Below are 21,906 nucleotides of genomic sequence, written 5' to 3' on the forward strand. Positions count from 1 at the left end.
CTGTAAGTGCAAACCCCCCCCCACCAAAAAACCAGGAGATCCTGGCTCTCCTTCATGAACAGCATATAATCTGTTCTCCAGCACTGTCCAGAGTCCAGTCCCACTATGGAAAATAAATACTGATCCATCATATGCATGGAAAATAAGTGGATACAGGCAACTGCCAAACAATTTTTTTTCCAGCCGTTTTCTCCTGCATTTAATTTGCACCCTTTTATCTGGTTACCTTCCTCGGAGCAAGGTCAGGAGCCGTGTGAGCAGGAAAGCCGCTGCGTGCTGCGAAGTGCCATGAAGAGCTAATGGCCAGGGCTGGGTGAGACATCTCCTCCTAGACAAAGGGAGGCCCATGCCCGCACCCGTGAATACCTTCAAGGGAACAGCACAGTGATGGAGCAGTGGCCAACTTGCCTCAGGTGAAGTTAGACTGACGATTCAGAGGACAGCTCGGTGCTGGGTAGATGCTCTCAGCCGGACAGAGTTGCATTGAGAGGCCAGGAGAGAAGAGCCATGCATGAGTGGCAGGAAAGGGGTCACTCGCTCCAACTCACCTCTGTTAAGAGATGCCCTAGTCTTCCCGAAGCAGAAGTCCACCTTCACCCTAGCAGCCCCTAGGCATCAACAGAAAGCATCAAGAACCCCAATTTGCTCAGCATGCGCAGGGGGTAGTACTGAAGGAAGCTGAGCCGCTCCGAGACCCGACTGTCCAGCTGCTATGGGAGGGACTGGGTACAGCTTGTAGCCCCCACTTCCCTTGCAAGCATCAGCTAGTTACAGTGCCCTGGGGGCACTACAGACAAGTCTGCTGGTTCAGGATGCTGCCCATGGCACCAAAAAAACCTCATGGACAGGCGACAATTCCTGCCCTGTGCGTGTCACTCGAGCTGGAAAACCCAGGGTCTCACATCAACATCCAGAGTGCAGCCACCAGCTCTGCCTGCAGTGACGGGCAGCACTTGGCCTCAGAGCCCCCTCCCCAAGGAAGGATGTCTGCAGAGCAGGACCCGACATGCCAGCCGTTGAGGCAATGATGCAAAAACTGAGGTGAGGAAGCCTGCAGGCCAGTGCAGACAGACCATGATGCACTTCTTGCAGCACACCACACCTGCTCCGCTCTACAACCCAAAGCCTTGATGACCTTCCTGCTACCAACAGTTTTGGCCATGGCATGCAAGGTTTCCACTAGGGCTTTATAAACGCTGTTCTGGGGGTTGCAGGGGACAAGAAGCTGAACAGGAGCCAGCAGTGCGCCCTTGTGCCATGCAGGCTACCGGCATCCTGGGCTGCATCGGTAGGAGCGTTGCTGGCAGATCGAGGCAGTGATTCCTCCCCTCTATTCAGCACAGGGGAGGCCACTTCTGGAGTCCTGGGTCCAGCTGTGGGCCCCACTACAGACAGGATGTGGACACATTGGAGAGTCCAACGGAGGGCAACGAAAATGGTTGGGGGCTGGGGGACAGGACTGGTGAGGAAAGACTGAGAGAAATGGGCTGACTGAGTCTCCAGAAGAGAAGACTGAGGGGGATTTGATAGCAGCCTTCACCTCCCTGCAGGGGGGCTGCAAAGAGGACAGAGCTGGACGGTTCTCGGGGGGGCAGATGCCAGGACAAGGAGCAATGGGCTCAAGCTGCAGCAAGGGAAGTGGAGGTTGGATATTAGGGAAAACTCTCTCATAAGGAGGGTGGTGAAGCACTGTGACAGCTTCCCAGAGAGGTGGTGGTCTCCATCCGTGGAGGTTTTGAAGACCTGGGTTGATGGAGCCTTGTCCAGGATGATGTAGTTGGGGCTGGTCCTGCTTTGAGCAGGGGCTGGACTAGATGTGACCTCTGGAGGTCCCTTCGAGCCCTTGTTGTCTGTGATTCTGTACCAAGTGACACCACGTTCAGGACTGTGCCGAGTTATGGTGTGTTTCCTACAGAACAAGGTGGGGAAAACGACGCACGAGTAAGGGCTGAGTCAGTCCAGCCTGGTTTCTCAAAGCCATGGACCCAGAATCCAGCAGCAGCTGTGGTGCCGTGAATCCAGCTGGCTTGGAAGCCGGTGTCCTTGGTCATTTTCAGGTGTCTGATGCCTCATGGGAAGGACACTGGGAATAGCAGGTCTGCCTTTCTTTTGGCCTTTTGCCCCAGTAGCAGAAACCCTCTCCCCCTGCCACGGGACACGCTACCAACCCAGGCAGGATGAGGAGTGCATGCGCCACCGGCATTGCTCAGAGCTACCCCAGCCCAAAGCCCTGCTATACCACCACCTTCCACGGCCACGCACAGAGCTCCTGCAGTGCTGCTGGGAATTGAAGACTTGCAGAAGACTCAACAGGAAGCCGCTTGGGTCGGCTGGGCAATACAGTCAGAAACCGCACAGACTGCATAAGGTAAGTGCAAGATGCTGGTGTGTTTCTGCCCCCATCCCAGAAACCTGCGAGTCCCCGACGCAAACAGCAGCCCTGCGGGTATCAGCAGCCTTTGCTTGGCAAGAAGAGAGCAGGCCCAAAGTTGGCTTTCCCATGAACAGGCCACTCTCCATCCACCAGGCTGGAGCTTGCAGACTCAATGAGCCCTCAGGCTTGTACCCTGCTCAATCCCTTTGAACAAACTGCCCCAGCGCCAGGCCCCAGAAGCATCAGCCAGGGAGACCGGATGGTGCTGAGCACGTGCATGCAGCCTGCCGCCGAGGCCCAGCTACGAGCGGGTTAGAAGCCTCCGCTCCAGAAACGCCCCGTTCCTGCGCCGAGCCAGCCACCCGCAGCACGGACCGAGTCAACAGCCCCAAGACAGATGGCTGAAGGCATCGGTGGAAAAAACAAACCTTGTGAATGAACGTGTCCCATAGACACTTCCTGCCTTTCCAACAAAAGCCCGTGTCTTCCAAGGCCTTTTCCGGCCAAGCTATCATATTCACCTTTACCACCTCTCTTTGGCATTTAAAGATCATGGAGGCTTAGAAATCGAAACGCTCGCAGGAAATTACTTTGATATTGTAACCAGCTCCTGGGACAAGCCTGGAATTTCACATCTCGGCATTTTTTCTGCACCTTGGACATGAGCTATCCCGTTCCCCCCGCCAATCAGCAGCGGTTTCGCTGGTGTGCAGCCAGTTTACCTGCTCGCCCGCGCCCAGCGAAGCAAAAGCAGAATCAAACCCTAGGGCCTGGGATACAGAGCAACCGGCCACAACATCTCTGCCGCTGGCGGGCAGAGCGTCACGCTCCCAAGACGCGAGCCTGGGGCTACTCGTGATTTACAGCCACTACCAGCGCTCCTACGATAATCGCTGCTCTGTGGAAACACCTGCAGCTGCAAGGGGCTGTTCTGGAGAGCAGAAGTGCTCTGCACAAGCCTGGAATAAGGTTTCCCTGATTGCAGCCAGGTCTGAGGGTCTCCATGTGAAGCTGCCTTTCAGCTCCTTGGGCAGATAACTAGGAAGAACAAGACCAAGTCCCAGGAGCAAGAGCCATAAGTGACCTGCTCGACTCTCCCAAGCGCAAGTACCTTTCACCCCTGCTGCACCGATCCCTGATACTGTGCTTCCTCTGGCACCACTTTAACTTGCCAGTATGCAGGAAGCCCATCAGGTGATAGGCTCCCCCCATGCTCATGAAGGGACAACCCCAACTGCTCAGGCCACTGGGTGCATGCATGCAGGGGTGCCAGAAACTGCCCCATCCCCAGCTGCCAGTGGCACAAACAGCTGCAGATCAGGGCTGTGCCGATAAGCTTACAGCCCTGCCATACTAGTGCCACAAATGCAATGCTTGCTAGGGCCTCTGAAAGGCAGTTTTGGTCCCCACACCTCAGAAAGGATATAAATGAACTGAAAACGGTACAGAGAAGGGCATGGAGATGGGAAGGGTGGACCATCAGGACAAGACGCCCCGCTGCAGGCTCTCTGAGCAGAGAAGCAGCCTCCCACAGGCTCCTGCCCAGCTCAGCTATGGAGCATGCGTGCTTTGGAGGACAAAGCAAGGGAGCGCTCCTGCAGCGAGGGCGATGAAGTCCCGGGCGCTCCTGCAAAAGGAACTGCAGTCCCAGCAGCTCGTCAGGGAGCAACCAGCTCGCACAACATGGAGCAGGGAGTCCCGCTGGCGTTGGCTGCGTGGTAGCTCGCAGGGGAAGCCGGGAGCTCCTCGTCTGCCCTCTGTCCTGAGAGCTGCCTGGCAAGGTCAGAGGGTCAGGGCCTGGACCGATAGCGTGAGGCACCGGGGAAGAAGCATCGTTTCTGCTCCTCTTGAAACCCCAACACTGCTGACCACAGCCAGGCCGGCGGCCATCACGCCCAGCTCGGTGCCTGGCCCGAGAGCTCTTCGGAAAGCCCAGATATTTTTGGAGGGAGACGTGTAGCTTCTGGCTCTGGCCTCTCACTCCCTGGGAGGCAACCACACGGCTCCAAGTATTCCTCACGTTGTGGTGGTCTGGGGTCTGGCCGAGATCTCGCCGAGCGCCTTTTCCAGAAGTCGTTAAGGAGATGAGAGCTGAGAACAGGCAGTTCTGGCCGCGCCAGGCCAAAGCCAAAGGAAGCGGAGGAGGGAGTGGGACAAGCCACGAGGGCGCTGCACAGCGGGTACCGGAGCGCAGAGCAAGTGCCACCGCGCCGGGACCCTCGGACAGCGCTGGCCCTGGGGCATCCGGGGAGGCAGCCACTGGCCCGAGGCGAGCTGGACTTCGTTAACCAAGCTGTTCTGCTTTAACATGTGGTCTAAATAAAACCCTAATCAGAGCTGCGCTGCTCCAGCATAATGTCCCGTTTCCATTAGTCACGTCTGCACTGAAGTCACCCGCAGAAATGGCAGCAGCTTGGAGGAGCAGGGCCCAGCGCCACCAGTGCTGCTCAGCACCCAAACCCTTCCCCTGCTTTAAGGTGGAAGCACCTCCATCCTTGGAGGTTTTGAAGACCCAGCTGGGATAATGTAGTTGTGGCTGGTCCTGCTTGGAGTAGGGGATTGGACTAGATGACTCCTGAGATCCCCTCCAGTCCTCATTGCCTGTGACTCTACGATTACATGAGCCAAGCAAACGCCAGCGGCTGCTGCCCATGGGGTGCTGGGGGAGCTGTGCTGCCTCCCTCCCCGTTTCACGTTGTTCTAGAAGTGCTCCCACATTCAGACAAACCCCACGGGACCACACTACTGCATCCTGCTCTCTGTCCCAACTCGTCTTCTCACTTTACTTAAACCTCATAGACCAGGATGCTCAACACCTGCCATGGGGCCACATCCAGCCTACTCCCTGCTTCCCAGGGTTCCCCACAGCTCCTGTATTTTTGAGGTGGGGGAGCAGCGGTAGCAGTAGCTGCTGCCAAATTTCCAGACCTTTGAAGAACCCCATGGGCCAAATACCATGGCCCCATGCACAAGGTGAGGTGCAGGGCCTGATCCAGCAGCAGTGCAGGGCCCTGATCCACTCATCCAGCCTGCAGGGCCCAAAGGCTGAGCACCAGTGCAGCCGACCAGCAATAACAAGCAACCTGCCCAGCAGTACTGCTGCCGGCCGCCATGGAAATGCTCTGGCGAGCAGCTGCATCAGAGTCAGCAAAGAAGCCAGGAAATACCTGACACCAGGTATTCCAGCCCAACATCAAAGTTGGGGCAGGGCGGGATGGAGCCTTCCCAGGATGCCCTGACGGGTCACCTCTGACCAGCAGATAATGATGCTTGTACATGGTCAAGATGGTAACAGACCCCCTCGACCAGCGCCAGTCTCCGCATGACAGTGCCACTGGCTCGCTGGGACCCTGGGCTTGAGGCACCAAGAGCAGCCTGGCACCTGGGAGAGCAGGAGGCTGCCTAAAGAGGCCACAGTCCCTGAAGAAGGCTGGCTCTTTGCTAGAGGCCCAGGAGGGGCGCAGGGGCTGTGGATCAGCTGAGTCCTGTGTGTGCGGACCAGGAGACTGACAGAAGGCTACCTGGGAGGCACAGCACTTGGAGAACAGCTCCAGTGATAGGCAAGAGCCCCAGGGACTTGCCCAGCTTCCCAGCCTGCAGACCAGCTGTGGAGGCTGTATGGCTTTCACCCGAGAGCACAGTGTGGAAGTGCTGCTAGGCCGAGGCACGGCCACATACACCTTGCACGAGGAGACTGTATTGCCTGGTCTCTGCAGACGGGTGCAGGCAGCAGGTCCTTTGCTTTACAAGGGGAGAAGAGGGAGGGGGACACTGGGGAACCTTCCTTTGCACATGGGTGAGAAGCGAGCACCCGTTTTATTCGGGAGCGACAAGAATGAGACCATGCTTGTGCCTAAAGGAAACGCATGACCAGAGATGCCAGCAGGGGCAGGCAGTGCACAGGCATGCTGGCGTGTGCGTGCGCGCGTGCGGGGGGGGGGTACGGACACCAGCACAAGCCATCAACGTGGCTGCAGAAGCAGCCGATTTAACATTCCCCGTTCTCGAGGCTCTGCTCCGTGGCAGCCCGGGGTCTAAGCACGCGGCAGAGGTCAGGCCTTCATACCTAATGTGTTATGGGCCGTGGGTTATTATCCAACCATCAGATTACACAAATGCAGCATGTGCTATTATGTTTATGCAAACAAATTGGTTCCACATGGCTGAGGCAGGGGCTGCCTTTCTGCCTCTGCGCCTGGCGCCCCCGGCTCGTTACCTGCAAGGGTCCAGGGGCCTGGGCACGGGGCCGTGGCTGGTGCTCTTCCTCTCCTTGCACTGCAGGTTCTTGGGGAGCTGGACACCCACAGTGCAGCTGACTCGCAACAGGAGAGTCACAAACAACTGTGGGTAGAGCCTGAGCACCGCTGCCCCAGACTCCAGAGCAGACATGATCTCATACAGCGCACATGTGGCCTGAGGGAGAGAAGAGGATTAGCAGGAGGATCTTCCACTCCGCACTAATGCCCGTCAGTAAATAACCCGGTTAATAGTATCCTCGCCAGGAGGGCGGTGTGCTCTCTCCCCCCGGAGCGAGCCCGCGACAGCCAGCAAGCCATCACCACAGCCCAGACCACAACCACCGTCAGTGCAAGACTCTTCCAGTTGGAGGTTTGGAAGCTGTGGAAGGCCGGCTTGGGCTTCGTACCTGAGGAGGGGAGCAGCTCGGGTTTTACAGGCAGGAAGACGGCCCGGGCCGGGCTGGGGGGCTGGCGGCTGACAAAGCAGCAATTACTCAGCACAATAGGCAGGAGTGCAGGGGGAAGGGCAGGGGAAGTGTTTGCTTTCAGCGTGACGGATTCGGTGCCATCTGCACTTGGCTCTGAGAGGGGGGAGATTTCCACAGCTGCTTTCTTGCTTAGAGCGCTGCCGAGCCGGGCTCGGCCTTCTCTTCCGAAGGGATAAAGTGCAAAGCGATCCCCCTGGAGGATGAACACCTGAGAGGCATTTTACGAGCCCGCAGATTAGCTCTAATAGGCATTACGCAGTGATGCGTTATTTCCAGCCTCTGCGCCTGGCACGAACACCTGAGCCGGGGGAATGAAGAAAGCATTTGGGAAGGGAGAGGGGTAGGCAAGGGCACCCCGACACTCACGGCAAGAGGCAGCACTGTGGCGACGCGCTCCGAGCCACTGCTCAGCAGGAAGGACTTGTTCTCCTTGTAAGGCACGTCCCGATTCACCTTCTCCAGGAGCAGCTCCAGGACCTGGGCCGTCAGCGTGGGCTCCGTGGCCAGTGACTTCCACATGACGCGGGCCTGGCTGTGCGCAGACAGGAGGAGGGCAGTTAGCATGCCGTGCCGCGGGTTGCTCGCTGCCGGACAGAGCCCAAGGAGCAGCCGCCCAGGAGATGCCTAGGCTTGCCTGCCTCTGGCAGGCAGCTACCGCAGGGGAGCAAATGCTGGTGGGGAAATCATCCAGCGCTGGCCAACGGAGGCAAGGGAAGAGCCCGGCAGGCTCAGGAAGATGGACAGGGATGCAGAAGTAGGATCAACTAAGGGAAGTGGGGACAGGGCAGCCTCCAGGTCCCCTCTGCAGGCAGCCACAGCCAGGGTGAGTGCCCCTCCAGCAGGCAGTCCCTAGCTGCCCTCCCCAAGCGCAGCACTCCCCCAGGGCACTTGGCTTTGCCCCGGGGCAGCAGTTCTTCTCCTCCCAGCCCAACACCCAGAGCCAGGAGGCAGCAGGAGAGGGAAGGCCCTGGCCCAGCCACCTGGCTCTGGGTGGGTGGCCGAGGCTGCAGAGCAGAACGGGAGGCGTGCTGAGCTCTCTGGAGCCAGACTCGCTAGCTCAGCCTCGACACCTCTAAGCCCGGTGAGCAATTAGCGGGTTTCTGCGCGGGCAGGCCTGAGGGCAAGGGGGCGTGCTGATCCTCCCGCGCACGAGGGGAATTCCAGCAGGGTCTGATTACCGGGGTCAGGAGCCAAACGATTAGCGATGGCTTACGACAAAGCCAGTCGGAGGTGCAGGGGGCCCTGGGTGTGCACCGCAAGGGCGGGTACCTGTCGAAGGGCAGGGAGCTGCCCAGGAGGCTGCACACGACAGCTGTGTGGTGCTGGGAGGCCAGGATGTAGACTGTCTGCTGCACCGACTTCTTCACATGCTCCTCGTCCACCTCCCGCAGCTTGCTGTGAATCACACTCACAATGTCCGGCACCTGGTGGGAGAGGACAGAGCCTGCTGAGGGGCTGGGAGAGGCAGTGCAAGCCAGGGGCTGGCAGCGCAGGAGCTGCATGGTCTCCAGGCTGCAGAAGAGTCTCCACTGTTTCCAGTGCTGTTCAAGGCCCCCCCGCCGCAGTACTTTCTTTCCGTCTCCCCAGCCCCCATGAGACTTGAGCTGGTCGGCACTGCTGCCATGAGGAAGCAGCAGTCCTCAGCCACGCTCAGGTTTCCCCTGAGGACCCAGGGCTTAGCATCGGTTCAGGTTTCTGGATCTGGGCTGGATGCAGCTGCACAGAAAGTGAGGCACAAGAGCCAAGTCCGTCCCACATAGGGAGGCAAAGGGCAGACCTGGAGCCGCAGCACTGGGGTGAGCAAACCTCAGGGGTGGCAGGGACCCGAGTTTCCAATGACAGGCTTCATGCATCAATGGGAGGAAGAGGGAGCTGAGCCCAAGGTAAGAGACTTGCAACCTGCTGCACAAGACCTGCTCCCCTGCAGACTCTGGGAGCCCATGGCAGCCCCAGGCGCGTGGTACGCGACCAGCCCAGCTCCCCAACTTGCAGCAAGACCAGGCTCCCATCCAACAGAGCAGCCTCCTGCCCCCTCCCCTGTGCAGGAGACCCTCAGATGTGGCAGGCAGAGGGCTGGGGCCACTGGGAACCAAGGCCAAGCCAGCAGGGGCAGGGGAGCAGGGCAGCCCCCTTACTGCAGGACAGAGGGGCACAGTGGGTGAAGTGGTTGCACCACAAGACAAGACAAGCTTTGTGGGACAAGGAACCTGCCTTGCCACCCAAGGACTCAGACCTTTTGCAGAAGAATGGACAGATACACAGATGCATCCCGAAAAGCTCGTGCCTGCCTCAATACACCCATCACACTGCATTTTAACAAGGACATGGAGAAGTTACAGGGTCTGGGATGGGTGACAAACAAACACCAAGGGCGAAGCCATTGCTAGAACCGGCCCAGGGAAGTTGAGCACCTCCAGGGATGGAGAGTTCACAAAAAGGATGGCCAGGCATTGGTCAGGGATGACCCATATAGCTCGCCCTATGCTCTGCAAAGGGGATCTATATCTGGGCGCTGCCCAGCCCAGGCTTCTGGGCTTTGCTGGTTGCCACATAGGGCTAGAAAAGAATTATTTTCCCCTTCTGCTGCTACATGTGTTGGCAGGGGAAGAAGGTTGCCTTTCCCAGCTGTACTGGGTGCTGCTGCTGCCCAGGCTGGGGATGGGGCTGGGCCGTGCCAATGCTCCTGTTGGCACCAGCCCCGCAGTCCTGGCTGGAGGGTTTTGCCCTGCGCTCAGGCTCACCCCTGCTCAGACCGCTGCACACCAGGGGTTTTGCCTTCCTCTGCAGCAGGGGCATGACCTGGGATCACTGCAGTGCCCATGACCCCCCTGACAGCAGCAGGACATTGGTGGCCATGGCCCCCCCTGTATCCTGGGAGGCAGGGGTGACTGTGTCATGTAGCTCTGAAGTCGGACACGGGGTTTGTCTGGCAGACTTGGATGGGGATGATCTTGCCTCTGGCAGGGCTTGGAGTAGGTGTGACCCTGCAGCTCCCTGCCAGCTCTGCAGATTCAACGCAGAAGGAAAGGACACTTGCCCCCGCAAAAATCAGGAGTGCCATGGGAGTGGAAGATGCCCTGCAAGCAGCTGCTGGGGACAGGACAGCCTTTGGCAGACACAGGAGCCAGCCTGGGGGCGCCACATACCCGAGGCCAGAGGGAACGAGGGGGGAGAGCACAGGACAAGCCGCCCAAGCCCCCACCTTCTCCAGCAGCACGGCGCCGCGCTCCTTCAGGAGGGAGTTGATCATGACAGTGGCTGCGCGGGAGCAGTTCTTGTCGGGGTCTGCCAGGCTCTCAAACATCGTGAGCAGGAGATTCATGAGCTGGTCAGGGGGAACGCGCTTCCCGATCACCTGGCACAGGACGGGAAGAGGAAAAGCTTCCATGAGGAGCTGCGACTCCTGGTGCCGAGCCCCAAGAGCCCACGGCACATGTGGGAATGCAGCCACTTCTGGGTGGGAGACAGCACATCGTAACACTGGGCTCTCGCCGAGAAGCTGACTCTTGCTCCCAGCTGGCCTATGCGTGCAGGCAGCCGCTTCCCCAATATCCAGCAGCCTGATGTTGTGTGGCCAGGCAACAATTGCTGGGTTTCTGGAAGGGTCTGAACACCGTGGTTTCATGCCTCGTCTGGACAATGCCCTCTGTGGCCGCCACCTGGGGCACCCACCAGACCTGCTGTGTGCATCTCTCGCCTTGCTCACAGGGTCACAGCTCCAGGAGTCTGCAGGGCAGAGCTGGCTGCTGTTGGGGGTGTCACTGCGTGCCATGAAAGCCCAGCCCTGCGGCCAGCTCAGCTTGTAGTACACCCCACAGCATCCCCTTGATGCCGCATGGCTGGGGCCACGGGAGAAGAGCTGCTGCTTCCCTGCGGCTTCACAGGGACAGCGGCACTGACTAGAGAGGAGCACCAGGCGCAGGGAACTGCCAGGCCAGTGTGTGGGCCCAGCCCATCCCTGGACCTGTGGCTTCGCCACCTGCCAGCTGCAGCTGGGCACATTTAAGGAGCAAGCGGCTGCATGATCGGGCTCCTGCAGCAGCAGCAAGGGATGTGCCCCAAGTCCCCCCTAGGCCCAGGTGAGCTCCTGGCTCTGCTCTCACCACCTTCCCCCCTGCAGGTCCCAGAGCTGACAAACCTGGGCCAAGTGCAGGTGGAGCAGGGCCCAGCTGCAGCAGTGGGTCTAACCCAAGCCCCCTGCACACGGAGAGGGGCAGAGGTGGGTAGGAGCCCGGCCCCCAGGGCAGGCGGAAGAAATGGTCATGACAGTGCAGGTGGGAAAAGGGCTGAGACGCAGAGGGAGCCATGGCAAACACTCATGGGAGCAGACACCCCTGGCTCACACCAGCCCAACCCTTTCCATCAGGGAGCAACCTCTGGGCTAGCAGCTACGCTCGGCTTTGTTCACACGTCCCGGGAGCCCCGCGGCAGTGGCACCAGGTTCCACAGGAGAGTCTGGCCACATCGCACCCGCTGCCTTCTGCCAGCCCGGGCCAGCTAGACTGACCCCGGGTTAGTCAGGGGCCAGCCAGCCCTGAGCAGGGCCTGGGCTGCACAGGACCTCCAGAGGCCTGCCGGCCGGGGCAAAGTGGGTGACAGGCTCCACCTGGGCACTAAGGTCTGAGCGGTGTGAGGCTGCACCGCTGGCTGGGCCTCCTCTTGGACTGGCACCTTTAACCAGCCTGAGCCACTCCTGTCCAGCTGCTCCGACTCCTCAAAACCTCTGACAAAGGGAATGGGCATGGCCAGGGCTGGGGAGGCCCGTGGCCCTGACAGCTACACCCCCGCCACCCCTGCTCCGTGCAGCTCAGACCAGTGCCTGCACAGATGCTCCAGGCAGGCAGGGAAGGAAGCGAAGCCTTGGGGCTGTAATCCCAGCCCTGTGGGCCTGGAGTCCTGCCCCGCTGGACAGAGCTCGCTCCAGCCCCCGGGCGCAGGAGCGAGGACCGCGCGGCTGCCCCCGATGAATAGCAGACAAGGGGCTGGCTTAGAGTGACAGCCGCAGGGGGCAGCTGAGCAAGCCAAGACCCACGTGCCGGGCGCCCACCTTACCATGGCGATGTTGTAGCAGGTGTGGAAGAGGACAGTGAAGTCCGGCTCCTCCAGCCCCTTCTTCAGTGCTGGCAGCTTCTCCACCATCTCGTCTCGATAGTCCTGGGCAAATCCTGTGTGAGACCCGCTGACTTGTCAGCCCGGCTCTACTGCCGACTTCCCTCTTCGCCCGCAGGGCACTGCCAAACCCTTTGGACAGACGGATGGTGCCTGTCTCGCTCCCTTGCCCTAGGGCTGGGTGGATGCCTGGGGCTGCGTCAGGGATGACTGTATTGTGCAGCTCCAAGGTCGGACACGGGGTTTGTCTGGGCTGGTTTGGATGAGGCCAATGCTGCCTCAGGCAGGGGCTGGACTGGATGTAACCCCACAGCTCCCTGCCAGCCCCACAGCACTGGGATTTCTACGGAGGTGAAGTGATGCACCCAGACCCCGACTCCCAAGCCCTGCAGGCTACCCCACACCTGCTCAGAAGCCAGGCTGGGGGAAGCCATCGCCCTGGATGCGGGTCTTCTGCTGCCTCGAGCCATTCCAAGGGCAGGAGTGCCCTCTCCCGGGGACAGCGAGCGCTGCATCCTGGACGGCAGGCCGCGAGACTGGCCCTCTCGCCGCAGCACAGATCCTACCCACCCCATGCTCAGACCTCACAGCCTGGCCCTGCTGTGGCAGTAGCAGTGAGGCGCTTGGCAGTCCATCAGCCTCCTGCGATGCACGGATCTTAACGCCTTCCAGGCCGAGATGTCCCCCTCCCCAAGCTGCTGCAAGATGGCTTCAGCCTCATCAGCCAGGCAGCAAGGCAGATCCCCCAGGGCTGCTCCGGGACACCCCCACCCTCCTCCTGTACCTTCGTAGCAGAGCTGGATGTAGAGCAGATAATAGACGCAGTCCACAGCGTGCTGGCGAATGCTGGCCAGGGAGTCCGAGCAGCGCGGGGAGAACAGGGCGATCAGCACACCCAGGTTAAAGAACGGCACCACAGTCTGAGCGGGGCGAGGGAGGAGGTAGAGATGGGCGTCAGTGGGACAGGGCAGGAGAGGGCTGGAGCAGCCTGACCCCCGCAGCCCCTGCCTTCTGCCGCCACAGAAAGGGAAGACCAAAGGACAGTGATGGCAGCGGAGGTGCCCCTGCCCTGCCTTGCCCAGCTCAGACTTACGCTGACATGCAGCTTCTCCCGATAGCACTCCAGCAGTGCCACGCTGACCTCCACGGCTCGCTCACGCTCATGCTCTCTGGCTGATTTGATCCAGCGGCTTAAGCGCTGCAGAGGCACAAGGGGAAAAAAGGCCACGCTCAGAGAGGGAGTGCAGGTGCCTGTCCTGGGACATCAGAGCTCCCATGGGATGGCCTGATGCCAGGGGGCACCAGTCTGGGAGCCACAGCCCTGGGAGCCCCATGCCTCTGGCAGCATGGCTGTGTCAGCTCTGGGCCAGGGTGTCACCTCTGTGCCTAGGGAGCCCTTCCTGCCTGGGTGGATGCTGCTCCCAGGCCTGGCGCAGAGGCCTGTGTGACCACAGCTCAGTGCGACAGAAGCAGGCAGGCAACCAGTAGGACCTGGTCCATCTCCATGGGAGAACGGCTGTCCAGTGCGGCTGGCAGCACCGGAGGAACAGCTCAAGCACTGAGGTCTTGACTACTGCATGTCAGGACTCCCAGGTCACATCTCCGGGAGCCCCTGCCTCCCCCCTGCTGTCACCGTGCCCTTCCCCTGCTCCCCCACAACATGATCTAGTCCCTTCTGTGGTGTCAGGACTCCGGCTCAGAGAACAGGGATGCTGCTGTACATAGCAGAGGCTAGTGAGGATGGGGATGGGCAGCTCCACAAGCCAACAAGCACAACCAGGCAGAGCCATAGCGGCCAACGGGCAGAAGGCGGCTGGTTTGGCCCTGGTCACCACCTGCATCCCCCAACCCCACCATGGGATGTATTGGTTTGAGGCAGCACGTACCTCAAACATGTTATGTAGGGCCTGTGGAGTCAGGTCCCTCTGCAGGAGGCTCTTCATCAAGTCCTTGAGGGCATTTATGGTGTCCTGGTACAGCTCCTGTGATGAGAAGAGGGTTACAAAAGTTCCTGGCTACACCAGGGCCCCTGCACCCCCCTCTTCCAAGCCTGCTCCTCACTGCTCAGGCCTGCAGGTACCTGGCAGAAGAGGCAGCAGCAGGCAGCCGCCACCACCTTCAGTAGGAGCTGTGGCCCAGAGGTGACCAGCCCCAACCAGCAGGCTCCACCCTGCCTGGTACTGCTTGGCCACGTGCTAGGGTGAGCTCCTGGGGTGCAGCTTGCGATGGGCCTGCTCAACCATCTGTGCCGAATGCCCCTGCCAGCCCAGGTCCCGATGCACTCGTCATACAAAAGCATCTTGCCCAATGCACAGCACGTCGAATGACAGCAGTTACCCACCCTTGCCCCCAGCTAGGCAGGTGGCTGGGGCAGCAGGGGCTTTCTGCTGGTCTCCAGCCCCCCCACGAGATCCAGTACTCAACTCGCAAGACTCCAAACACTCAAGTCTCAGGGCCACAAACACCACGAATCGCAACACGACACCAGCACAGAGCAAGTTTAAAACCATGTGAAATTACAGCACAGAGGTGGTGGGGGCTGAGACCTCAGCCAGATTCACAAGGGCTTATAGATTCATAGATGCCAAGGTCAAAAGGGACCTCAAAGGATCACCAAGTGTGACCCCCCTGCCAGTGGCAGGAGAAAGTGCTGGGGTCACGTGAGCCTGTCCAGTCTCCTCTTGAAGACCCCCAAGGTAGGACAAAGCACTGCCTCCCCTGGAAGCCCATTCCAGAGTCTAGCAACCCTAACCATGAAGAAATCCTTCCTGATGTCCAACCTAAACCTACTCTCCGGCAGCTTGTGGCTGTTGTTTCTGGTTATTCCAAGGGGTGCTCTGGCTTGGACACATGCGTGGAGGAAATGGGCGTGGGTGGCTCTGGGGCAGGGAACGAGGGGCACGGCCTCTGCATCACCCTGCCTAGACCTCAGTGCTGGAGGCTGCAGAGAGAGGAACAGGGGAAAACCCTGCTCCAACCCCGTCATTCTCCCTGCAGCTCCGCGCTCTGCCCCGCGGGACACAGGGGATGCGGCAGGATGGACCTGGGTCTGCCCCAGTCCACAGCCACTCTGATGTTTGCAGGGCTGCCCATGAAGGTATCAGCAATACAGGATGGGTTTCAGGGCATCTCCTGTGCGCATGGAGCAGTTTCACAGGAAGGGGAGAGGGGACAGAACAACTGAAGTCCCTGCTCTTCTCTGGGCTGTCCCCGAGCTCCAGTGAGGGGAAGTCTCATGGAAACAGACTTAAGCTCTGCTTTGCACAATCACCAAGGGGGGGCAGGACTGCCGCGAGTGCTGCTGGGGGACTCCGGGGTCTGGTGTTAGCTGCAGGTGGCAGCTGATGAGGAGCTCCTGGCACTTCAGCCCTACTGCCTTTCCACAGCAGCTCAGAGACCCCTTCCCCACTAAGCAGGGACATGTGGCCAACAGGAATACTGAGAGGGCTTCCCATGAGGGATGGTGCAGGAGGAGCAACCCTGCATTCACGTAAAGGGTTGGACCCAGCAATCCCTTCCCGGCCCCGGGTTTCTCCAACTGGTGCTCAGGGAACAGGCCCACAGGGGCTGGGTTCTCCTGGACACAAAACTAGGGGAGAAGAGGATTGCCCAGACACGGTATGTGCACTGGATGGAGCCCATCCCTGCTCAGCCCACAGCTGGCTTCAGTGCCAGTTAAGCCCTAGGGTGGGAGGACTGGCAGGAGACGCTGTTTGCCTGGGACTGGATTAGATGCAATGACCGAAGTCAGCAGCAACCAGCGCCAGGGCCAGTGCGTCAACTCTGCTCACTGAGACACGTGGCCAGGCGCCGGGTTGAGCCCTCTGCTCTCTGCTGATGCAGAATGGCTTCAAGTAACAGGCCAGTCTAGCTCAGGCCAGGCTTTTCCACCCCGCCCTGCCCGCTGGGGGTGCGATCCTCACCTTCAGGCAGGTGTCTGTCACAGCGCCGTCTCTCTCCTTCATGACTTCTGGCGGCAGGAGGGCAAGGACGCTGTTCAGGCAGCAGTCGATCAGTTCAGCCCTCTCGGTATGGCCCAGGGGCGGCTCCAGGGTGCTGGCAGCTGAGTTAAGAGCCAACTGGGTCGCCAACTGGCTGGAGGGTCGCAGCCGGAGGGTGGTAGTGGATGGGTCCTTCTCAACTTGGAAGGACATGGGCAGTGGGGTCCCCCAGGGCTCGGTCCTCGGGCCTGCACTGTTCAACATCTTCATCAGCGATTTGGATGAGGGGGTAAAAAGCACCCTGTTCAAATTTGCTGATGACACTAAGATGTGGGGGGACGTGGTACATTGCAACAGGCTACAATCAGACCTAGACAGGTTACAAGGGTGGGCGGATGAGAATAGGATGGGTTTCAACACAGACAAGTGCAAGGTGATGCACCTGGGGAGGAACAACCGGCACCGTACCTACAGGCTGGGGAACTCCCCTCTTGTCAGCACGGAGGCGGAAAGGGATCTGGGGGTCATCATTGACTCCAAGATGAACGTGGGCCGGCAGTGTGGGGACGCAGTCAGGAAGGCCACCCGCACCTTGTCCTGCATCCACAGATGCATCTCGAGCAGGGCCGGGGGGGGGTGATCCTCCCCCTCTATGCGGCACTGGTCAGGCCGCAGCTGGAGTCCTGCGTCCAGCTCTGGGCGCCGCACTTCAGGAGGGATGTGGACAGCATGGAGAGGGTCCAGAGGAGGCCACGCGCATGGTCAGGGGACAGCAGGGCAGGCCCTATGAGGAGAGGCTGCGGGACCTGAACCTGTTCAGCCTCCAAAAGAGAAGGCTGAGGGGATCTTGTGGCCTGTTATAAACTAGTCAGGGGGGATCAGCAGGCATTGGGGAAGTCACTGTTCCCCCGAGCACCACCAGGAGTGACCAGGAATAACGGTCACAAGCTGGCAGAGGGCAGGTTTAGGTTAGATATCAGGAGGCGACTTCACGGTCAGGGCGGCTAGGGCCTGGAACCAGCTTCCAAGAGAAGTGGTGCAGGCCCCTACCCTGGGGGTGTTTAAGAGGAGGTTAGATGCACATCTTGCCGGGGTCGTTTGACCCCAGTACTCTTTCCTGCCATGGCAGGGGGTCAGACTAGATGATCTGCTCAAGTCCCTTCCAACCCTACAAACTGAAACTATTAAACACAAGCTGCTGTGTGCATTGCACGCAGGTTCACCTACCTGGAGGCACTCCCTTGGTAATGGGAGCTTTCCTCTGCCTTCTTGCTGGCACACCTGCACATCCAGCGGCACTTGCTTTCGTCAAGTATGGGCTGAGGTCTGCAGCTCTGTGCCAGCTGTTCTGACACGGCAGAGTATAACTCTCACTCAAAAAACCTTCACATCCTTGGCAAAATTTAGCATTCAAAGCCAGGCCCTCTGATCTACGGCTTGGAGTCTCAAGCTGACTGGGGGCTCCCGGCTGGCTCACACCACAGTTGGGGCAGGGGCAGCAGCTAGGACCAGTCTAGATCCAAACAACTGAAGCAAATGTGCCAGGTACAGTGAGGTGGGGGCATGCCAGGGAGGGGCTGGGCACGGTTCAGGGTCTCGTGACTCTCCAGGACGCGTCCCAGTGAGACTGCAGTCTGAGCTGAATCCTCCCCCTCCAACAACTCTCCCAAGCGGCAGCGTAGAGAAAGGATACACCAGGTATGTGCAGGAGACCATGGCCCGCTGGCGAATGGGGTTTCTCATGACATCCACGGGCTCTGCTTTTATGAACTCCTGGTATGCAAAGAGGAGCAGGGTTAGCAGAGCTCCGGCCTCTTAGCCAGTTTTGAGCAGACGTGCAGCACCCCCACGCGTCCAACCTGCTCTTGAAAGTTTCCAAGGATGGACAGCCGGCTCCAGAGTCTGACCACCCTCAGACCCAGGGAGTTCTCCTTCATCTGTAGCCTCAAGCTCCCCTGCAGCAGTTTAAGGCTGTTGCTCTCAGCCCTGTCCCCTGCGGTCACAGAGCAAAGCCCATCTCCAACTTCTCTGTAGCTACCCTTCAGGGATTTGAAGGCTTATCAAATCCCCCCCGTTTTCCCTTCTCCAGGCTCAGTACCCCTAGCTCTTCAAGCCTTTCCTAATCAGTCAAGTCTCCCAAGCCCCTGATCACTTCTGTTGCTCTCTGCTAGACTCTTCCAAATTGCCCATGTCCTTCCCAAAGGCCCAGACCCAAACACAGGACTCCAGGGGAGGCATCCCTGCAGCATGGAAAGGCGACGCATGAGTAAATGCCCAGGCTGCACCTGCTCTGATCCAGGTCAAATGCCAGGACCATCAGGACTGCCTCAAATGAGATGCCTGCTTACAGCACTAAGGAACCCAACAGCTGCCCTCTGCTTTGGTCAACGCCAGCCTAGTGCCCAGCAGCCCATGCTAGCGCTGGTCTGAGAAGGGGCAGCACGTCTCCCACGCCCATGCCCGTGGCCAGGCGGGACTCACCATCATCTGTGAGACGAGCTCTGCCTTGCGGGAGAAGATGAAGGCGCCCGAGTGCACGCTGTGGTAGATGGCCTGGCTGATCATACAGATGCTCCGGATGAGAGACAGCTTCAGCATCAGGTCCTGAATACAGGGGGTGAAACGAGGGGTCTGAGACGGGCAGAGCCGAAAGCCAGGCCCCTCCTTGCCTTGCCAGGCTCTCGCTCTGTTCAACACCAGCCCCCTCTTCCTGCCTCCAATCTAATAGAGCGCAGGCTCCACCACCTCCGCCTCTCAGCCAGTGCTGCCACTAGCCCGAGATAAGACCAGCGCAGAAGGCAAGCCCCAGAGCACCCATGAACCAGCTGGCAGGATCACTGGCTGCCTCCACCCAGACAGTGCTGAGATGCCGGGGTCACCCCCACTTGGCGATGTGGCCCCTGAGGACAAGGCGTGTCAGACAAAGTGGCACCAGACAGCCCCTTCATCCCACTCCGAGTTGGAGGGTCTGAGTTTTGGACAATACTTCAGGCCCTGGAATAAATGCCCACTCCAACCCTCCTGCAAGACGCAGCTCTGGGCTCAGACGAGAGCCCCCAGCCACGGCTCATCCCAACACTGTCCTCAACTCAGAGCTGCAAAGAGTTAATTGCTGCCACCAGGCCCCTCTCGGTGCCAGTGTGTTTGGCAGGCGCAGGTTCAGGACCCCTCAGTCTCGTAAAGGAGCTGTCGGAAGGGTTAGTGTAGTGGGCACTTATTCCTTTGCATCTGGGAAATGGGATGAGGAATGTGACAGCCTGCTTATGCTCCTGTGTGCGCGCGCAGAGATGCCCACACTTCCCTGCCTGCCGGAGGGCTGAGCTCGTTCTACCCCCTGCCTGCCCCACTGCCCCGTGACCCCGAGAAGGCCGCGGAGCCAGTTGGCTGCTGCAGGTGAGCAGGACCCGGCGGCTCAAGAGGCCAGAGGTTTTACAGAAGTGGTTAGTGCCAACACAAGTCCAGCAGGAAAACACATTAGTGGGATCTGGAGAGGGGGTTTCTTCAGCCTGGTGGCTGCACCAGCCCTTAACACTTGCTATTTCTGCTCAGGCTTTCCAAGTGCAAAACTGCAGGTCCCGACCCCCCGCCCAGGGTGGGAACACGTGCGCCTGGCATCTGGATTGTTCCAGGGGCAGGTAGGGAAAAAGAGGTCAGTGGATTTTAGCACAGCTACACCTCCCATCTCAGGAGTCCTTCCACATCCCCAGCTACTGGCCTGGCCAGGCACAGGAAGGGGTGGCCGCATGGCAGTGCTGCTCAGACAGGCCCTGGGGCAGCCATGCGAGAGAAGTCGCTCTGCTCTGCACTGGACCTTGCTTTTTGCGCACAGCTGCTAAAATAGTTAAACCCTGGCTGGAATTGGAGCCTCGGGCTGGGCTCTTCCTGCCTATGCACCCAAACCTGCTGCGCAGGGTCTGTGGAGCTGGTCAGACTGGACCATGGAAGCCCCATGGCTTTCACTGGGCTGGTACAGGTGTGAGAGGACCGGGAGATGACCCATCCTGGTGAGGGGGCAGCATGAGACTCCAGGTCTCTCGCTAACTTCACAGTTAATGGGAGCAGGGAATGCCAACACTTCTGGGCATGGGTTTTAAAAGGTATTTAAAGTGCCCAAATTGCAGGGTATCAATGGATTTAGGCCACCAAATATCTGGGGGGGGACAGGAAGTGACTGATACTGCCCTAGGGGGCATGACAGCCTTTCCCTTCCACACCACCCAGCTGGCTCAGCTGTGCCCCATAACAAGCTGGCGTTTTTCACAGCTCTCTGAGGCCGTCCCCAGGACAGCCCTGCTGAGAGCACAGCACGTGAGCCCATGGGTAGTTGACAAGCCATAAATCAGTCTCCTCTAGAGTGATGGGAAGCAAGAGGCAGAGAAAGAGGCAGGAAAGAGCAGAGTGGCTCAGACTGACTGAGTGCCTCACACTGTACCTTGGTTTCTACCTTTATGCCCAGAACCTGAACAAGTGAAAAAACAAAACATGTTAGCAATGCGAGGTGCCCTCCCAGCCAGGCGCACACATCCCACCCGGCAGCCTGGCACAGCCCTTGCGCCAGGGCACACGCACAGCTATGGCCAGGCTGTTCTCACCGCCCCCACCAGCCACCCCCGGCCCAGCACGGAGAACAAGCCAGACACCCACCTTGGTGTTGAAGTACTGGAAAACGTTCTTCAGGATGTCCGCTTCGATCCTGGACAGCACCAGCTCCTTCGGCGCGTACATGGCCACATAGCCGTAGCACAGGATCAGGGTGCTCTTGATCTTCTCCACCTCATTGTCGCTGCGGTCCTGGTACGAGGCAGAGGCAGAGGCAGTTCAGGGTAAAGCTGGGGGCCGTTCCTCTCGTCTCCATGCCCATGCAGGGCTGGTCCCATTATGGCTTTGTTCAGCACAGCTGATGTGTTCCCAGACCTTCCATTCCCCTCTGCCCACCCCACAGCTAGAGCCTTGCTACCCAGTTTGATAGCCGTGAATTTTGTTGGTTTACCTATATCCCTGCGGAGACAGCAGCCAAGACGCAGGGCTCCCTGACCCCCTTCAGGTCTGTGGGGAGGTTTTCCTTTACTCTGGCACACGTGTGCCTCTCCTCTTTTTGACCCAGATTCTCAGAAAGGCCAGGCTCACACTGGAATTTAAGGCTCTGGTTTGGTCAACCAGTGAAGAGCGTAGCTAGTATGGACCCTTTCCATGCACCACGCTAGAGTGCAGCCTGCTCCTTAGCTTGTTTTGCTGCGAGTACCTGGCCCCATACCAGCCTACTCTGCTACCCCGTTACACTGCACCCAGGTGGGTTCACAAGCTGGTATCATTACAAGGCACTCAGCATCTGGATCCCTGTTGCTCCATGATGGTCACCCCAACAAGAGGAGCTCCAGGTAGTTGCACTGGGCTGTGTCAATGGTCTCAGACCAAAGGCCTTCCTTAAAGGAGGTTCCACCCTGGGATGGGGGACTGGGCCATGGGTCTCTTATGGAGCAGGCCAAGAAGCAATGAGCCGGACTGCGACTGTTTTACAGGCAGCCCTGGCTCTACAGCACCCTCGGAGGTTCACATCCCTGGAGGAGGAAGCACTGCCCCTTCCCAGCCCATGCTCAAGTCCAGCAACTGCCAGGGGGTTCAACCAGGACACAAATGCCCCCTCTAGGATGCAGAGAGACCAGTGGGGGTCCAGGGCCAGTGCCTGGCTAGCGAAGCCCTCCAAAGCCCCACATGCAGAGACAGCCTTGCCCAAGGCTGCCCAGGTGCAATAGACT

At 59.3% G+C, this 21,906-nt stretch overlaps 1 protein-coding gene across 3 annotated transcripts in view; it reads right to left on the reverse strand.

Annotated features, from left to right (window-relative positions):
* MROH1 (maestro heat like repeat family member 1) overlaps positions 1-21,906 on the reverse strand; it is an 83,356-nt gene that overhangs the window by 20,092 nt on the left and 41,358 nt on the right. The window contains exons 21-34 of one of the 3 annotated variants that reach the window (XM_090040883.1): positions 20,795-20,941; positions 20,583-20,609; positions 18,632-18,754; positions 17,844-17,923; positions 16,133-16,265; positions 14,096-14,191; positions 13,303-13,407; positions 12,994-13,129; positions 12,153-12,265; positions 10,303-10,455; positions 8,370-8,524; positions 7,467-7,632; positions 6,591-6,787; positions 348-1,909 (exon numbers count right to left, since the gene is read on the reverse strand). In XM_090040883.1, the coding sequence (XP_089897009.1) occupies positions 1,537-1,909; positions 6,591-6,787; positions 7,467-7,632; positions 8,370-8,524; positions 10,303-10,455; positions 12,153-12,265; positions 12,994-13,129; positions 13,303-13,407; positions 14,096-14,191; positions 16,133-16,265; positions 17,844-17,923; positions 18,632-18,754; positions 20,583-20,609; positions 20,795-20,941 (2,004 nt within the window). In that variant the 3' untranslated portion in view covers positions 348-1,536. Of the gene's footprint in view, positions 1-347; positions 1,910-6,590; positions 6,788-7,466; positions 7,633-8,369; positions 8,525-10,302; positions 10,456-12,152; positions 12,266-12,993; positions 13,130-13,302; positions 13,408-14,095; positions 14,192-16,132; positions 16,266-17,843; positions 17,924-18,631; positions 18,755-20,582; positions 20,610-20,794; positions 20,942-21,906 lie in introns of those variants that run through there. The other 2 variants (XM_090040881.1, XM_090040882.1) reach the window with 2 other exon arrangements.

The sequence above is a fragment of the Crocodylus siamensis genome, chromosome 3, assembly GCF_052110815.1.
Source record: "Crocodylus siamensis isolate JL-2025a chromosome 3, ASM5211081v1, whole genome shotgun sequence".
Taxonomy (NCBI): domain Eukaryota; kingdom Metazoa; phylum Chordata; order Crocodylia; family Crocodylidae; genus Crocodylus; species Crocodylus siamensis.